Source organism: Phoenix dactylifera, chromosome 16, assembly GCF_009389715.1.
Source record: "Phoenix dactylifera cultivar Barhee BC4 chromosome 16, palm_55x_up_171113_PBpolish2nd_filt_p, whole genome shotgun sequence".
NCBI lineage: Eukaryota > Viridiplantae > Streptophyta > Magnoliopsida > Arecales > Arecaceae > Phoenix > Phoenix dactylifera.
The window spans coordinates 11828098-11848470 of NC_052407.1; the positions used below are offsets into that span (position 1 = coordinate 11828098).

Genomic DNA, 20373 nt, shown 5'->3' on the forward strand with positions numbered 1-20373 from the left:
GCTTCACACATCTACAAGGATTAAAGCTGCAGATGGGTTGGGTCGATCCATAACCCGACTCGACCCGCCCCAATTAGACTTGACCCGGGCTTAAATTGGAGGATCCGCAAGGCCGGAACAGATTCTAAAATTGGATCCGTTTTATTTTCAGATTGAGTCTAAATTTACTAAATTTTAATCTGATCAGACGACCCAAATATAAAATATTAAAATATTATTATAAATAATAAATAAATTGGTCAAAAATTTGTTTACGACACTATGCTGGTTCCACACGAAATGTTACGTTAAATGCAGTTAGATGAGGCAGACCAACCAGCCATATAATATTATATTAAATATCTATTTGACTTCATGAGGTAGATCAGCCAGGACATTTATGGCTTTCTTGGTGCCCATCATTTTAGGAGCTTTGGCTACCTCACTCCTGTCAAAAGGAAAATCTCCAAACTTGAGAGCCAGTACTAAATAATTGGCACACCCACCCCTCCAGTGATCCACCATCCGGCACGGAAGAGGAGGTAGCGGCGGAGAGAGAGAATGGAGGCAGTGTACTTGGTGGGTTCCATTGCCTCCACCACCGTGACCTCCTGCCTCCTCTCCCTCTCCCTCGCCGTCCGTTCCCTCCTCTTCCGCGCCCTCGCATCTCCCGCTCGCAACCCAGGCGGTAGCGAACCAAGTACAAACGGCGGCGGCGGCGGCGATGGAGACATCCCCGCCGTCCGGCTCTACGAGGGGCGCGTGCGGCATGCGCGGAGGCGCCCCGTCCCCCATGACTTCGAGTACCCCGTCCGCTACGCACTCATCGACCTCGACCGCGCCCCACCCCAGCTCCGCCCCTCTCACCTCTCCGCCGATCGTGCCCGCGAGGTCGCCGCCACCAACGGGCCCGTGTAATACTCGAAAGCCCGTAACTTTCCTGTTCTTTTTCTTTCTCCGTTCCCCTATCTTTCATCAAAATCCAATCTTTTCTCTCTCTTTTTCAGTCTTCTCCTGACTATACCAGCGAGTGTGGGATACGAGCAGAACCCTCTCAGCGTTTATTACTGCTATGATGCCGCTGGAGAACAAGAACAAGAAGGAGATGTGTCTTCTTCTCGCCTCAGGATGTGCATCGCAGAGGTGGGTAATTTCGAATGCCGTCTTCCCCTTTTGTTTCGATTAGAGCAGCATAGTGTGAACAAAAAGTCATGAACTTGAGGGGGTCGACGACGATGGGTCTGTGACGGTTGATGGTTGCTGGCGGTATTTCAGGTGACGAACACGCCGTGGGGGGAGAGAGTGTTGTTTGTGTTCAACCCAGGCTCCGATTTGGTTGCTAAGCCCCTGCATGTCAGCCCATTCATGGTAAAGTCTTTCTAGCAACCATATTTTATTGATTAGTGAATATGTATATATATTTTCATATGAATTATGAAGTTCTAGTTTCTTTTCTGCTCTTATCTCCTGCAACAGCTCCTATTAGTGTTATTTTTGCTGTCGCACATCTTTACAGAGAACGGCAATGTGAAAGTGTATAGTAATGAAAATGAAAAGGTACTTTTCCTGAACAAGGCAATAAGATGATTAAGAACAGTTCATAATAATCGGCGATTTCTTTAATCTTTTTACTAGCCAATATGAAAGTTTATCATAGATAAGTTGTCAAACCATGTCTTATTCTGGTCTAGAGTTCTTATAAAAAAAACTTTTCCATTTCCTTGCAAATACACCGATTAGACCCTTCAAATACCCCATCTAGATTCTATAAAAAGAGATGTCTGTTTCATGAAGTCCATTGTTGTCACACTGGGAGAAAAATTTTCGTTTCAGGATAACAACATTTACATGTTCCCTGTGAAGTCATAAGTATATAATAAATGTCGGACATAAAAATTCCATTTCATAGAGCACATTCTTGATATCAATACTCATTGCCTTTGCTTGAGATTGACCCCAGTTGAGATGCAGTCCAATATAGCAAAAGCTTGAACGTTTAATGGAACTTCGTCTTCTGGCTTTTTCTTCAACACTGACATATTGACACGTACTTTCCTTACGAAAATCTAATCAGAAACCATGCATTGCTTCTTGATTTTGGATCCTTTTCAACTCTTTCTTATTATCCAACTTATTGGGGACAAATTCATACTTTATAGGAAAGCAATTCAATTCTCTTAATCAAGATTTTCTTGAAATGGGCCTCCATCCATCTTCCCTTTCTTTGTGTATTCCAACCACTATAAATGTCAGCTTATTGAAGCTTTGTAAATATTTTTAGTTCCTTAAGTCCTAAGCCTCTTAGTTGCTCAAATCCTATGTTCCACTTTTTCATAATTTGCTTTTTAAGCATTCAATTAGCTGAAATTAACTAAAGATTGCTGGATATTGACACATGGTACACGATTCAAAAGTCTAGATAAGTTGATTTAGAAAAGTAAGAACTAAGGACCTTCTGGAAAACAGATAAGAAAAGCTATCAACAGCTTCTTAAGTCCACCGGTTTTTTCTTTCCCACATTCCTAGCCTTCCAAATTCCCCAAAAAAAGCCCTAAATAACTGTTTGGGAACTCTTAGTGACCACAAATCTTCCGTAATAGACTTTTCTAATTCATTCATAATACTACGTGAAAGCCTTGTTGAAATTTAATATTTAACAGAACATATGCACTTAAAACTTTTTTTATTTAGATAATTTTGATGAAATAATTCTTTCTTTTTTCTTGTCTTTTATGAAATTTATGAAAACAAGAGTGTTAGTCATAAATGGGATGAGTAATATGACCAAACAGCTGTATTACTTTAAATCCCTCAGCTAAATCCTTATACCCCCTTATCAAACTCATGGAGCACCATGTCATAATGGTCAATATCAGTGGGAAATCAGACCTTCACATCTTTTGCTGCCAAAAGTTCCTTCTCATGACCCGTTTGTTAAACCAGTATGTTTAGATGTCAAATGCGAACTTATAAACAAAGCATCCAACTACTACCGGAACTCAGTTTCACATGCAGGCTTAGATGTACATTGCATAATCCTTAACGTTATTCGCTTTCTAGAGATCTCAAATTGCTATTAGTTAAAAGGTATATCATATGCAGACAAACAAGATTGTAGAATGCTGCTAGATCAGCAGTGCCCTGCAGCATACAATTTTTATCTTGTGATCAAAATGCGCACCTTACTGATGAACTGTTGAAGGGGCAAATTTTGTGTGTTTCCTTATGGAATCTCACTTCATGGTTATTGACACTTGCATATTGGGAGGAGATGTCATGGGGAATAAACAATGTAGATATGATGAATTACGGAGCAAGAATGATCTTGTCAGAGGAATTTCTTGTGTATTTCTGATTTCAAAGATACCCTCTCAATTGAGAATGGATTGTTGTAATGTTACCTTAGCAGCTTATTTTTGGATTCTTTTCATATTTCCATCACTTTGTTAGGATTACCATAGTTACTTCCTCTTGTCAGTGACTAAGCATTCAGAAGATTAAGTTATTGTGTGGAACTTTGCTAAAACTGCTGTGGAAGATAGAAAGCATCGGCTCTTGCAATAATCTGGTGTGGCACGAGGTGTATAAGTGAGGAATCATGAGGTTTATGAAAATATAGACAGGACAGTGGTCGTGTATACTTCTATGTTGCTTCTGATGTCATCTTTTGGAAGAAACTTATGGGGACTGGATCATCACGCTGTTTTCTTTCTAATGGTAGGCCTAAGTAGTTGTTATTCTTGCAAGCTTCTTTCTTGGTTTCTTATGTGCCTCTCTGTTAGATATCTCGTACTTTCTGTTTAGAAGAGTATGCCCTCTTATCTCCTTGGTGATGGAACAACAGCAAGCTCATAGTTAGAACAGTATGCCTTCTTATCTACTTGGTGATGGAACAGCAACAAGCTCATATGCCTCCTGTTTGTACTCTTATTATACTTTGACCTTATAATTCTCTTTTGCTCTTGGTAAGTATGCATGGGAAAATTTTATGCTTCAAACAACAGTAGTTGTGTGTCTGAGGCTGTGAGCCTCTAATGTGTGCATATTGCTGGCTCCATGCAACTGTTGGATTCTTGTCATGATGCAGCATGGTTTCCATCTATACATTAGGGTTGAAGTTATGATTGGCAAAGAGGGACTGTCTGCTTCACCGAAGAACTGCTTTCTATATTGCTACTACAGCTCTTCTAGTAATTTGTCAAAGAAGCCATAAGGTGTATCAGTGGTTTTCAGTTCCGATCCATGCTAATGCGACAATGATATAATGGATCAATGATGTAGCTGAGAGCACGTCTAAGAAAATCTATGGAAAGAATATGTAAGTTTATGGAGTGAGGAGATATACTAAATATGAGATTGCTTCTAAAATTTAAGATGTTGGAAAAAGCTTTTTTTTTCTTGTTTTTCCTTTTTTGTTTCTTTTTTTTTTTTGGTACATAAGTGGATCAACAATTAGCTTGTAGATATTATTTCTTGTTTATGTCAGTGAGAATGTTGAAACGTTGAATCTGTTCTTGCAGCCTAATGATTTCTTTTCTTTTTTGAGTATCAGAAAATAAATTGATACTGTATATTGCAAATTGAATTTCATTTACTTTCTGACATTAAGTAGTTTGTATTCAATGGTAAATGTAACTGCAAAATCAAAAGTCAAATTTACTTTATATCGCTGTGCAAAATAGAAACGATTTCACAAAATGTTATTGGAAAAGAAGGCTAAGTGAATATATTGGGATGTGCTGGTAAGAGGGCAAATTTGAACAATATTCAGAAAGGACTTTAATTAAAGTGCGATTTATTTTCCTATTATCAATACTGACTTAATAAAATTCACCAAAGAACTCCAAAACCAATAATTCACCAAAGAACTCCAAAACCAATATCAATTGAAGTGATAATTGGGAAAATGTTTAAGATGGAATATTAAAAACAGTTGAAGTTGAATAGAAATTAATGTGACTGATGTCTGCTTGCTTGGTGCTCAAGCCTTGAGTAATTGAAATTCTCATGTTATCATACGACCAATATCTATGTACAGCTTTTTTAGCTTTATTTTGGACTGTTAACTAGGATCTTATTCCTAGCTTTCTTCAACAAGCATGTCCTTGACCATCGACCTAGATACTCTTTGAAGTTTGAATTGATGCCAGTTGTGGCTAAGGTAACTTTAGGGAAGAGATGGGTTTGCATCAAAACCTAAAAGGTGAACTTGTGGAGAGGGAGACCTAAGATTCGCCGTCTTGGTATTGGTGCCACACTAGCACGGTGTTGGTACGGTACGATATGAAATTTTTTTGGCGTACTAAGTGTCGGTACGCTACCTGTATCGGGTACCGGTATTGAACCGGTATAGTACGGTACATCTCGTACCGTCTGGTTCGGGCCGGCACGACATATCTTGAGGAGACCTGATTTTAGCTTATACATTAATGCAATGGGGAAACAACTTCCTCTAGGTCAAAGCAAGAATCTACAGAAAGAGGTAAGAGGGCAAGTTTTAATATAGGAGAAAGTGTCCATCTTTAAAACACAAATTACGATACAACTCCTTTTATTTGTAAACACGAGGCTTATGAAGTGGAAGGTTGAAGTGGCACCGTATTGATGACTATCTTACGGTGACCTAATCAGTAAATATCTTTGATTCCTATGTACTTGTTTCTTGAGCTCTCATTGCTTGTGTCATTGTTATCATTAACATGTTTCTGCTCATTAGCTTTCTTTTACATTTTCTCTTTAACTTGTTTTCTTAATTATAATTGTTTTGGAACCAAATGCAGGATATGCTGGGAAATTGGAGTATGCATGCTGATGCACCTGGAGAGGATCTTTCCATTGCAATCTCAGTTGAACACCCCACACTTGGAAACTATTTCACTGCTACTTTGCATGCCAAGCAAGTCTACTCTTCATCTAGTTCACTAAACTTGGCAACATTTTTCTGGATGATGCCCCATAAGGTTGCAATCTGGATATACTGGCAGGTAATTACGAATATATACTATTGCTTCCATGACTAACACTATTGCTAAAAATTATTGTTTAAAATATAGTATGCCGTACCGGCCCAAACCGGATGGTACGGGACATACCGAGTGTCGGTATGTAAAAAAAATTCTGTATCGTACCGTACCGACATTATGCTAGTGTGGCGTCGGTACAGGGTTCGGTATTGAGATGATGAACTTTAGTTTAAAGCACTTATCATGCACCTAAAAGTTTTTTCAGCTAGTCATATGAGTATGTCTCTTTTTTTTTTCAAAAATGAGTACATCTAAATAGCATGTTTCAGTTAGGGCCTACCGGTGAATCTTGCCGGAGTTCACTCCTTGCTATTGTTATACTTAGATGAAAATACATTATTTCACGATGGTGGGGGCTTATCATCTGATTTAAGGTGAAATTTCAGTTTGAAAAGTTGCATTATAGTTTAAAAATTCAACATGGGAGTTTGAATTGTGTTAATAGATTATCAATCTAATAGTAAGTTCCTATTGCTTAGAATTTCGTGTGGGCTAACTTTACTACCTCATCAAACTAGGCCAGTTTTGGCCATTTTAATTTTCATGAGATGATATGATGTAAAAAGCTGATGCGCGAAGATTTAGTCTCTACTTTGCAATCAGATTTTGAAAATGACTCGTCAGTTTTGAAAATAAATTGAGATGTGGGGATCCTTAAGTTACTTTGACCAAAGAAGGGTAACTCTTGTTTTGATGCATCTTCCTTTTTCCAAGCACTCTAATATACTGTTGCTCTCAAGCAGGAGAGAGAATAAAATTATAATTTATTCATTCTTTAATTAAATTGATGTTTGTCGATAGTGTCCTTTTTAAAACACAGACTGGTTATATGTATTTCCACAAACTACTTATGTTACTCTGACCTTCTGGCTTAGTCTAAGGTACCGTTGCCTGACAGTTAAACATGAGTATTTGTGTCTCTTGGACAGCAGTCATTGCAAAGCTCTTATATACTAGAAGGATCTGATGCCTAGACATGCAGCTGCACTTGACACATATTTGCATCCATGTAATGTATCACCCTACATCTGGGCAACCCGTTCTCACCTATCTAAAACTCCACCCCTTTTTTGTTACCAATTGAGAAACTTGATTACAGGAGTTACTGACATAGACTTATCATTAAGTGCAAGGAAAATGAATTAAGTCGAAACATTTTGTCTGCACTCTGCAGTGATTATGTTACGAGAAAGTGAGAGAAAATAAATCGCGGGAATAATAAAATCGTGGTCATAGGAACCATTTATCTCTGAAAGTAGATTTTCTCATGCAGATTTCTGTTGGTTATGTAGAGGCCCATTTTACATTCAGTTTCTAATGAAGTGCAGGTGTATGCACGCATTCTGTTGCTCATTCCCCAAGGTGTTTTGAACTCATTGAGCATTTTCCTAAAGTGAGGATTCAAAATCACTTTGGCATGGGTAATTGATGCAAGAATAGTTGGGGATGGCTTGCAAGGTATGGGAGGACCTTAGGTCTAATTTTATTGCTCACTGTTCAGAACCTATGGTGGATAACAGTGATCATTATTTAATATCAAGGACAAACATAAGGCCAACAAAATACACCCTGGGGTTTTGGTGGTGGCAAGAATGGGAGGAATAGAATTCTCAAGAGTTTTGAGCTAATAAGTTGATTCATGGTAGCTTTTAAGCACAAGTTAGTAGATATGGAGAACATATAATAGTCTAAAGAAAATAAAATAGAGAGAAGAGGGATTGAGGAAAGAAAGAGAAAAGAAGAAAATAAGAGAGACAGAGAGAGAGAGGAGAATGGTCAACCTGGCCTGAACTTCTTTGTTTGATTTCTCAAAAATAAACCATGTGACCTTATTTTTCATCTGGCTCTAGTAGGTCCTTCTATTGACTCCATACAATTAAACTAGCAGGACCAACTCTTTCTCTTCCTTATAACTCCAGTTAAGATTCAAAGAAAAGGAATCTAAGCTATATACTACCAACCACTTTTGACCCAACTTGGACTCATGAAAACACAAAAGAGGTCACTTTTTAGCGTTCAACTTTCTTCATTGGTAAAATCAAATGGCAAGCCCATAATATGAAGTCGTTTAACTCTAAAATCAAACTCCGTACAAGCTTGAATAGATTAAACGTCAAAAAGGACTCACAACTGTGAGCTTCTATTGATGATCCATCCTCCAAACGACATCTGATAATAGCACTTTGCCATTAAGTGGCCTTGAAGTATACTCCTGTATGAATCATCCATTCTAGCAAAAAAAAAAAAAGGTATACTCTTGTATTATTCACTTCCAATATGCAGATTTCATGCTTGAGATCTTATTAATGTCTCCCTGAAACTTGATCATCATTGATAGGGAAGGAGCTAGGATTCAACCATTGAAATAAAAATTCTATCAAGAGCCCTCTATAATGCATCATATAGAGGGTCCTCCAAAATATGTCATGTCATCTAGTTTCACAATCTCAAAGCATATTAGAAAAGCCCAAATGGAAAGTAATGGAGAGAAAGAGGGGGGACCAAGCGATGACTCAGTCTTCCTCTCCTTCCTCCCATGACTTAGCCCTCACTTCTTGTTATCCCATGGAAGAAAGAGGTTTAAACTTACCTTTCTTTTCATCGCCATCGATGCTTTCACCACCTCCATGCTCCTCTTTGCCCTTCCTTGCCCTTCTTTGTCTGATTTAGGTCTCACACCCCTCGGTATTGGGGTCCCGTATCAAATCCCACTGTCCCACCGCCGCCCGCGACGGTGAAATCCGAAGTCCCTTATGATGGGCATTGCAGCCTCCATTGTTATTAGTGGAACCTTGGATGAAAGAAAATTCTCTCAACCTAATACACCCAGTCTCAACAGCTCCTAAAACCCCTTCTTCGCCGCCCGACCTATGATACCACCTCGTGCTCCTAGGAGAAGCCCTGCATCAGGTGCTTTGCTGCCTCCAATAGTTGAGCTGTGAAGGGGTAGGCGAGGCAGCGGGGCTAGAGGAGGGAGTGGTAAGCGGTGCTGATGGTGGGGATAGGCGGTGATTGGGAATGAGTAGGACAGCCACAGAGAGGATAGCCATGGAGAAGGCGGCGAGGAGGGAGTGGAAACAGGGGTGCATGAATCAAGGCATGTGGAGAAAATGAGGAAAGGTGGGTAATCTCTCAGAATAGAGAGCTCTCCCATGTTAGTTTCTGTTTGGCTTATTAAAAGGTTGTAAAATTAGTTGATGTGGCATATTATGGATAACCCTCTATATGATGCATTATGGAGGGTCTTCTTTAGTATTTTTGTTCCAACCACCGGGGGTCCCAAGCTACTTGAAGCCTAATTCTACAATAGGGATCTTGGAGATGTCTTTATGTTAGATTATATCTTAATCTACAATTTAGATTTGAAAAAAAATATTTACTACATTGGACAAAAATAAAAAGATTTTTTGAACAACATTAACTTGTGATGGTCTTAATCTGGCATTCAGAAAAAAAGATGATTAGATAAATGATTAGCAAGTATTTTTTTTAACAAATACAACTTAAGAGTAAATAAATTCTTGGTACCAATCTTTTCTTATCCAAATGTAGTACATAATTTTCAAAAAACAAAAGAAATAAATGATGCAGTTGTATCAGGGAGCCGCTCACCTATGTCCTTGAGTTGATAATCCCATGATTTAGTGAATGATAAAGAGTATATTCTAATGCAATCTGTGGCTGGTGTGAGACTCGATATGTTAATACCTGCAAATTGTCAAATAAGGAGAGTTCAAAATGGATAAAAGGCATAGATGTTGAGTTTGCTCTTTCCCAGGATCGTGATGAGATTAGGCTAAGATTAGAAAGAGTCCATTCCGTTAATAACTTTTTAAAATATTGTGATTGGACTCATAAGCATGGACATGGGGTTATGGAGAGAGGTGCAAAATTATGGTAGAAAGTAACATGTGAGGCAATCAATCACAGTTGTGAAATTCGTTACACATGCTTCTTGCATAGCTCTTTGTTGTTCTGATTTTTCCTTCAAGAAGCGAGACAGTTCATTGCTTGCAAGGATCTTGACTACAGTACTTCAGTTGGGGCATTTTTGCCTGATGAAGCCTCAATCACAGGCTCTTCACATGGGAAGCTTCAATTAAGGGCTTTTACTGCAGTTTTTTAGCTTCTTCATCTTCGTTACATTTAATCTACAGTTTGGCTTCAAGGAGCTTTCAACACCTAGTGTTATTGTAGTTGCTTCAACACTGGTCTTTAGAGCAGCTATTGAAGAATTCATGGATGTTATCTCAGCCTTCATGTTTCCATATCTGCCTTTTCATATTTCAGATCGTCTTGTAATTAGTTTTTGCTCCTCCTGTAGTCTTGAGCAAAATCCTCAAAATGACTGATGAGTTTAAGCTGACGCCATGTTTAAGAGAGAGGACAAATTGATGTAAGAAGAAAGAAAGGAAGAAAGAGGGGAAAGAAGGTTGACGATTTAACCCGAAGTTTGGTTATGATACCATTAACTACTTGGCAGAAGACCAGGAATATGTTGTAGATAAATGCAACGCAGAAAGTTTGAAACATGATGACTGCGAAAACTCAACGTAGTTAAAGAAATGTTAATGTGCACATGTTTGCCAAAGAATGAAGGAAACTTTTATTAACTAATCTACAGTAATATCTAAAAAATTGATAAGATATCAGAAGATTATGTGATTTGGTCAGAGATGAAGAATGCTCACTTATCATTACATAAAATCTTAAATTATTTCCATGAATACCATAGTATCATGCAAATATTAGTTGCCTATAACCAAGGTTCGTCGAATTGGTACCGAGACTCGTATTGGTCGGCGATCGGTACGGTTTGGTACCGGTTTGAATCGGATGGAACCATCCGGCTTTGTCCGGTTCCGGTTGGTTCCGGCCACATCCAATCAGGTTTTGGCCCCTAGGGGGTCGGAACCATTTTCCATTGGAGAATCGACCCTGTCGGAGACCGGGTCGGCTCGGTTCGGGCTGAACCGGCTGGTACGGCTCGGTTCAGCAATCTTGCCTATAACTGCTTCCATGATGACCATTTTTTAAATATAAAAATAACATATTATGATCCAAGTAGAATTGCTTGGGATGATAAGTTATAAGCAACAAAAACTAAGTCAATGGAAGATACGAAAGAACTTTGTTTCACTTTTTCAGATCTGAATTCCACTATCTGGAGAAAAGGGAAACATGTTCTGTCTAACTTATGCTCAGGAATCTGCATATTATTCTACCACTAAAGCAGATGAGAATCTTATTTGTCTCCACGCCCTTGGGTCCATTTTAGGGATATGTCTATCATTTTTCAACAAAAAAGGACATCTGTCCTTGTGGGTTTTGTAAATCTTTCTTTGCAAAGTTAATCCATGTTTTCCAAAGTTTTTTGCTCTAATTATTGACCTGTCCAAACAAATGAATGCATCTTGGTTCATTATGCTTCTTTAGAAGATCTAGAAGATCATTCTGGCATTGATCGAACACCATGCACCTAGAAGTTTATGCATCAAATCTTTCATGAAAGCAAGGTGGCTGCAACTTTTGATTCCTTCGGCATTACTGAAACCCGTTTTATGGTTATCTACTTAGATCAAGCGTTCTCATTTCTCTTTTGTGCATTTCTTTAGGCCCTCAAGCTTTGGTGGAAAAATGTCCCTTTCTTGCAACATCCCAAGTACATAAATCCTATGTACAGAGATGATGCTCTAATACGAGATCAGGAGCTCCGCTGCTGTCCCAGCATTGGAGGGAGCAAGAACCATTCAATTCATACAAGCGATGAAGACAATAAATATAGATGGCGTGTATTCAGTTGGTCTTCATGATGCCAGCTTATCTCTGTATCGCCAGCTCATTTGTTTGTGCTGACTATATTATGTTTTTTCATGTACATCTTCCACAAATTGCTGGGATATATCCTTGTCTGAAACTCCTCGCATCTGACTGTCCCATTTATCTAGTGAAACAATGGTGGTTGTAACGGACACCTGGTTTTGACTCCACAAAACCTATGGTGCCTTTCAACCCTTATTTTTTATAGGAAAAAGAAAATTGTGTATACGTTAATTGTTGCTTACAAATCGCATGCGACATTGTATATTATGGAGGTCGATAAACCCAGTGTTTCAGTTTATCTGTTTTGATTTTGGCCATCCTATTTGTAGACTTTTTTAATTTTTTTTCAATTAGTAATGTATTAGGTAACTCTTGTATTACTTGTGTGCTGAAGCAAATAAACAATCATGAAATTCTCTTCAGTCTTGTTTTCTCATTTCTATTGATGATTGACTGAAGCAAAAAAAATTCATTCCTCATTGAGCATCTGGGCATTTGGGTTTTGAATTTTTAATGCTCATAACTTAATGCATTCCTAGACTCTTCTTGGATATTCTGAGTATCTTGTATGAGTTCAATTTTCAACTCTGTCCAGGTGCCAGAACGAGAAAGCAATCTTCTTCAAAAGGTAGGGTAAACGGGATGATGCCATGAGGTAGCCAGCCTCTGTGTGAATGTTGAATCTTTAATGCTCATCAGTTATTGCATTTTCAAAAGAGCACTTCTGTTCCTCCAAAAAAACAGCACTGCTCTCTCTCTCTCTCTCTCTCTCTCTCTCTCTCTCTCTATATATATATATATATATATATATATATATATATGTATGTATGTATGTATACAAACACAGATACATACATATGTACATATATATACATGCATACATACATACATATTATATTTATACATGTATATGTATATATACGTGCATTCATATAGATACATGCATATATACGTACGTACGCTCGCTTGGAGCATATATATATATATATATATATATATATATATATATATATATATATATACATACATATATTTATTTATTTTTACAAGGGGTTTGGAGCCCTTTTTCAAGAGGGATTGTGACGGCGCCATGCTAGCTTTTTCTTTTTTTTTAAATGTATATATTCTACAGTAGTGCAGGGCTTTTCCAAGTTTTAGTTGGTTTTAGCAGAAAATAAAGTAAATCTAGTTGAACTTATTAAAATAGTTATTTCATGAATTACATCTACGTTTTCTTTTAACTACAATTTCTGAAATAAATCTACTTTGAGGCTGTTTGTATCTATTAAAAAGAAAAAAAGGCAGGCATAAATGAGGATGTAATGTCAGGAAAAATTAGGAATAATTGTACCTTGATTGCCCTGTGCCAGCTACATTTCTAAGCCAAAACGTTACAAAACGTTGGCTTAACAAAGTCCACGACGTTTAAGGACCTCCTGTCTTTGCGAATAAAAAGACTGATTTGTTTATCCTAATTCTATTTTTGGGGTGGGTTCGGGTGGTATCTTTGGTACAAAAGAATGGTTGATTTTTTTTGCATGATATTAACCATTGGATCACATCCTATACAGATTTGAAGACACCCCGAGCTTCTTCATCGAAGGGGTCATTGTGCAATCCAACTATCTTGTGCAATCCAACTATCTTGTGCAAAGAAAGATGAATTATTTTTTCATACGAAAGATACAAACCTCTCTTCCTTTCTTTTGTGGTGTACCACAGCAATCACAAGTACTTGCTCTTGTGGACTCCATTCATGCAGCACTTATTATCTTAATTCGCTTATAGAAACAAGCATCTGCGATTGGCATGGTGCACCATCATATGATACATGTAGTGTAGGATATAATTTGCGAATAAGGTGGTATGAACTACCAAGGTGATAAGCCTATGGCCTTTCGGCCCCTAATCTCCTGTTTGGCCTCAAGATTATTGTCATTGAAAATGAGACCCATGGAGGTTGCCTATTGATAGGACTTGATGTGAGTACAGAGTACCTCATCGAACAAGTGACACAAATGGTAGGGCCTCACTCGCATGCTGTCATCTCAAATCCTTTTCAGCATCTTCTCCATGCATGACCGAAAGAGGTACCTAAAAGTTAGGCACCCACATCAGCATCCTCATCTAATGCGGATTCTCATGTTCGGCAAAAAAAAAAATTACCATCATTAATTGCTACTCTTTTATTTTTTATTTTTTTATTAAAAAACTTTTACTCTACGAGTACCAATGCAGCTAACAAAAGCAAAAAAAAATAAAATACTGTACAAAATTACTGGCAAAGATGCACGGTTCATCTATATAAAGCCATTTGAATGATGAACCGCAAATGAAGCTATCCAATTGATAGCACCGTTTGCGTCCTAGTATACATGTGTGGCCTGATAAAAACGAGAAAAGGTTTTAAATATTTTATAATAGAATAAAGATCTGATTCTATCCCAAAAAAAAAAAAAAAAAAAGAAAAAAAAAGAGGCATGCACAAAGGCAGCGGTGGAAGTTTGCATTGGAGGCAACCTCATGAGCTCCATCAGCTTTTATGGACGAACAACGTGGACAACGCTTCACAGTTTTTCCCGACTTAGCCATGAAGCATCCAAGGAGAATAACATGTGACGGTGGGACCATGCCAGCTGTTGCATCCACCGGGGAATAGGCATTAATTCTAAGCCAGATGACATCAGATAGGTTCAGAATCACGTCTTCCATCCTTCCAAAATCAATTTCTACGCATCCGAGTCCTAAAGCAAGTTTGAATGATACCCTTCTAAATTTCTATAGACTTGATCAATGTATTATTATTTATGCAACTTTTTAACTTTTATTTTTATTGATATATGTTTTTCTTTTCTTTCTTGGTAAAAGATTGGGAATACCAAAAAAATAGGAACTGAACCATACAAGTGCATTGTTTTTTAAGCAAGATTTAAGTGTCTACCATTTGTGTGATACAAAAAGCAAAGAAGATCGGACAATGCTTCAATTTTTATCTTTTTTTAATATGAAGAGAAGAGCACAAGTCTAAAATGAGAGTGTAGAGAAGCTGTAACAAACCAGGATCTCATCCAAAATGACTAACCGAAAAGTATTATTTAGATTCCTTGATCCTTTATAAGTATCCAAAATCTATCCAGCAAATAATTGATGTGAGACTAAACACATGCTCGCACGGATCCTCACATACTTTTTTTATTTAAGCTCCGTCAGGCTAAGGGTTCAAATCCATTCAAATCTAATTACAAATACCACGATCGACCTATGATCAACCCCAATGGATTCGTGATGCATTATCCCCTAGTCCAAATAGGTTATAGGTTGGATCCGCTCTGATACTATTTATCATAACCCAAGATCTCACATAAAGTGGCAAGTCAGAACATATTATTTAGGTTTCTTGATCATATATAAGTACTCAAGATCTATCTAGCAAATAATCGATATAGAACTAAACACATGCCCGCACGGATCCTCACAGAAGCAATCCATTATTTGTCCAAAAATTTTGCGCCATAATAATAGGGATAGTACCAATAATGTAAGTAATTCAGCTCCTTCTTCATCTCTACCAACCCTAGCATACATTTGATATCATGTGTCATCCTGTAGATCAGTGCGAAACAATCATCAAGAGTATGTTATGTTACATTTGGAAGCTAGTGCATTGGATGCTATGCGATAACAACAACATGTCCCATTGTCTTGGGCCGCAAGTAAACTAAAATTATACCATATTTGTTTTGTTAGCTCTAGTTTTCCTAGAGTTTAGGGAAATTTTTCAGTATAAAAACCACCTACCTTAAATAAACCCGCTCCCAGGCAAAATGATGGGGTTATTTGAGGTTGCCACAAACCTTCCACTCTTTAAGGACCTTTTTTTTGGTTTGTGAGAAAAAAAATTTCTCACTCAAACATTCTTTTTAGAAAATTGATGCTTGAAAAATTAATTTTTGCATATTTGGTTGACCACGAAAAAATTGACGCAGTAACTTACATTTGGTTGAGTATCTACTTTTCTGAAATAATTGTATAAAATACCTGATATGTCTTTAATAATTGAAAATATTTTACTCCATCTATATAAAAGCTTAAGAGCACTTTTGAAAAAAAAATAATTCCAATGACTAGCCAGTGAAAATTATGGATTCTTTTTAACAAAATATTGAAATTTTATTCCAATGGAAAAGCTACTTTTCTGTTTTTCTTTCAAAAATTTCAACCAAATATAAAGTATTTTTTTTATTTTACTGTTGACTATATTTTTCTCTCTATCTTCCTATAAACCAAAGAAATCCCTAGATTGGCTTATATACTCCTACTACAGGTCTCTCTTTCGCCCTTTTGCAAATTTGATCACTAGGTTATAAACATAGCATGTTTAAAAGGTGCATGGCAATCCTAGTGCAACATTCAAGATCTATAGGGTTTATAGAGAGAAAAGCTGCTGCGACCAAGGGGATTGCCTTGTTGCATCAATTATATGGAGCCTGTGGAAAGAAAGAAATAGTACAAACTTCAAATTAGAAGTGAACTCATCAGCCAAAACTATAGAACGCATATTGTGGTGCGATCTTGCCTAGTGTTTGTGTCATGTACATTCATGTTTAATGTTTGATAACAATGAAAAATCTATCAAATTAATCATCTTATCATCCACCGTTGCTTCTCCTATGCAACACTACCTGCTTGACTTTAGCCTTACTTATAAGAAAAGAAGCAAGGAATGATGCTAGTCTGAAGGCTAACAGCTAAATTCAGCATGAGTCGCTTTCGCAGCCATCCATTCAATCAGAAAAGAAAGAACCCGAGCCCGAGCAGTTGGCAGTGATTTGAGAAGAAACTTTCAGACAACAGGGAGTAGGAAGCCAAGCATGCATAGCTTAATAATCTGCCTTTACCGGACGGACGGGATTTCTCGGCATTTTTTCCCAGTGCACAACAGCTAATAGCTAAAGCGACGTACGTTGACGTTAGGATGCCCCAGGGGAAAGGTGGCGCAATCCGGCCACCACTCCAGAAGTCAGGGAGTATGGAGTAGCGCCGGTGGAAGTCCGAATGGAGGTCCGATACCCCCACAGGGCCGTCTGGTTCCCCGGTGGGGTATTCATCCATTGATCGACCAACAGATTATAGAGAAGCAAAAGTCTCTTGAATCTCAGTCTGAAAGGAGGTTAGGCGGGATTCCCACTTTTTTTTTTCAATCAAGGTAGGGGTCAATTTTAGTTGTTTTCCGCCGGTTGTCTGCATACATACCTGCGTGTGGAATTTCGAGAGGTTTGAACAACCACAATCCCTGTGATCGTACCTTCTCTACTGCTCTTCCTGCTGTTAACAGCGCTTTCCTTTTCTCTTTTGGAGGTTTCAGGCCTAGCTTGACGCGGCAGTAGGGACTGCTTTTCTTGCTGTTGCGGGCTGGGATTACTTCTAAGCGGGCTTTTGGTCCAAAGGACACTTCCGCAACTTCGTCGGAGAGATCAATGGAAACTCATAAAAGCGGACGGCATTGTTCATACGATCGCCGGAAAAGTCAGTTCTCACGCCGGCTATTCGCTAGTGAGCAATGACATCTGCGGGGAATAGGCTTGCATAGGAGAAGATCTGAGTTTGATCCTGGCTCAGAAGGAACGCTAACATTTGACTGATGGAATCCAAGATTAGCTATGCAAATTACAGTCTTAAACTCATGATCGCTTCTATCTGCATCTTACTATACTCGCGATCCATGACCATTAGGTTAGCCTAATAGCTGCTGTAAAGTTTGCATTCATGGATTCTAGAAGCCAATGTATAAGATCTTTTTTCCCACCTCACGTTTTGAATGCAGCATGACTCTTCTAATTATATAAGAGAACAAGTAAGGGTCACTATAATTTTGACCAAAATCTTAAACATGCAATGCACATGATGGAAGAAAAGGTATAGAACGGTGGGCAATAAAAAATAAGTTGGGAGGCCTCTAGGGAAGAAAATAATCCATGAGAAAAATCTGCAATCCTTCCTCCATCGAAATTTGCCTTTTCTCTCCGAAATCCGATACAAAAAAATGTTAATTGCAAAACCGGCAATAGTCCACATATTGAACCCAACCTTCTAGGTCTAAGATAGAGGTGATATTTAACTTGATGCATGCATGGTCTCATGCACCTCATTGTGGCCACCGCGAGTCCAAGTCCACATGGAATGCAGGAGTCGACCCCTTGGCTATCTATTTTCAAGAGTCAAGTCAAGCTAGGGTTGCCCGAAAAAATTTCATATTAGGTTTTTGGGCTTTTACCAAGGTATTTATAGCTTTACCGACAGAAGCTAACATAGGAAAGATAAGGTCTCAATAATTGTGTTATTATGTTCGACCCAATTGGATTTGTCATTGATCATTATAACTATTTTATTTATCATTATAATGAAAATTATAGGCAACAATGAAAGAATGATTATAGCATTATGTTCAAGTCACTATTTACTCAATAATTTTCTTTTAGATTTTATATAATCATCTTATCTCTTTCTAAAATTGTAGAAATATTGCTATGTTTTAAAATATTGCAGCATAATCCTCATACATTTTAGAAATAACCATGTTACTATTTCTATCACATTATACCCTACACTTGCTTTATGTCCGCTGGATCTGAGTGTAGTGAAAATCCCTTAATATGTACCAGTTCTAACAGCCTAAAGGTTTGGGTCTATTCAGCTTGTTTTTGTAACACTCTTTTACATCTCATATACACAGTTTACTAGTTAATTCATAATGCCAAGTAAATCCTTCAATTAATAACGCAATAGTAAAAGAAATGTTTGTGACAATAATACTTGCATAGTATGTACATAGATCAAGTGTTAGTGCATATGATGCTAGTATTCATGCATATTATGCTAGAGGACTATCGTAAGAAATATGAGGATTATAGTACAATAGCCTAAAATGCAGGAACTTTCCTATAATTTCAGACAAAAAGATAGGGATGATCATGTAAAAATGGTTCTTCTCTCCCTAGGTGATAACAAATTTTTTGGAACAAAAATTTAAATTTTGAGAAAAATATTATACTGATTAGAAAAATATTGAAATGTTAAAGAATGGCAACCCGACAGAAATCATTTTCACAATGTTTATCATTAACATGCATGCGCTATCGGATTCCCTTCATAATTATTATAATGGTCATTATTTTTAAATTATAAAAATAATATTTTTTGGTGAATTGGATATTATACAATACTAAATACATCCATAAAAATTAACATGCAAAATATTCAAAAGCTGAGTAGGCACCACAAAAGTAGAAGTCCATAAAATAGTCACTGTATATGATTGGTCACATAAACCCAAACTAATTCACTGCATATTGTTTGCATTCCTATAAACATGTGTCGCCTTACAAGAATGCAGGATGACAATCATTTGCTGACAATCCTGTACAAATTGGTGGGAGTCAACCTCTAGAAATTATGAAGCTTGTCGTAGCCATCTAATAATTATCAAAGAATCCCTCTCCAAATAATGAGCAAGACTACCAAAATTTTTGTTGCATATATCAAGCTTTTCCATACATCTCGTAGTTCTGCCATCAAAATTGCAGTATCAAATGAAGTCTCTGACTCCACCAGCAGCTATAAATAAACACATAGAACTCCTACTAATAATACTTGAACCACCATAATCACCTCTATTTTGAATAATGCCTTCGAAGTTAATCTTGAGGAAGCAAGAAGATGATGTCCTTCAAAAGAATAGAATCATTTGAGAAAGTGCAGAACCTACAACAAAAGAGTTATAGATTTCTCTTGCTATCAAAGATTCTTCGAGGGCAGTCACTTGGATGAATTGCTGAGTTTGAATGTAGGCTTCCATAATAATCACTCTCGGACTTTAAACCACATTAAGCTATATAATAAATAAGGATACCCTTAGACATCCATCCACTTCTAGAAGAGATCTTTAATAGTCTGGAGAAAAGCATCAAGAGAGAGATAAGCAATTGAAGATGAATTCGGAAGGAGAGCCTTCCTCCAAACTTGCATTGCCAGCCTATAGCCCAGAATAACATGAGAGATGGATTCCTGGACTCCAAGACACAAATTACAATAGGGTGAAAATGAAGATCACACAAGTGCATGGTGGCATGGCAAAAGAGTTGGTCCCATGCAACCTTCCACATAAATAGCGTTAACTTGTGGACAAACACCATCTTCCACACCCATTCTGTATTTCGAGTCGCGCGAGGGTAGGTCTGACAGTAAAAGTTCATTAGAGATCCGACACCCTCATTGTACGTTTGTCACGTCTGTACTGTCAAACTAAATAGTATTTGAGAAATATGGTATGGCGCCACAGGTTTTAAATCCCTTTAATCTTTACCTCGCGAACAGAGATGCCCTACAAGAACCGTACAAACATATATTTAGTCTCACATCAATTATTTACTAGATAGATCTTAAATACTTATACAGAATTAAGAAACCTAAATAATACCTTCTGGCTTGCCATTTTGGGTGAGATTTTAAATTGTTACAAATGATATCAGTGCAGACTCGGCTCATAACA

At 37.6% G+C, this 20373-nt stretch overlaps 1 protein-coding gene across 1 annotated transcript; it reads left to right on the forward strand.

The window, feature by feature from the left end:
- Positions 1 to 402: 402 nt before the first annotated feature.
- On the forward strand, positions 403 to 12247 carry LOC113462627. Its single transcript, XM_039114542.1, has 5 exons — positions 403 to 893; positions 987 to 1122; positions 1255 to 1347; positions 5760 to 5963; positions 11618 to 12247. The coding sequence occupies exons 1-5, from the start codon at positions 541 to 543 to the stop codon at positions 11813 to 11815; spliced, it is 984 nt and encodes a 327-aa protein (XP_038970470.1). The 5' UTR covers positions 403 to 540; the 3' UTR covers positions 11816 to 12247.
- Positions 12248 to 20373: the final 8126 nt, after the last annotated feature.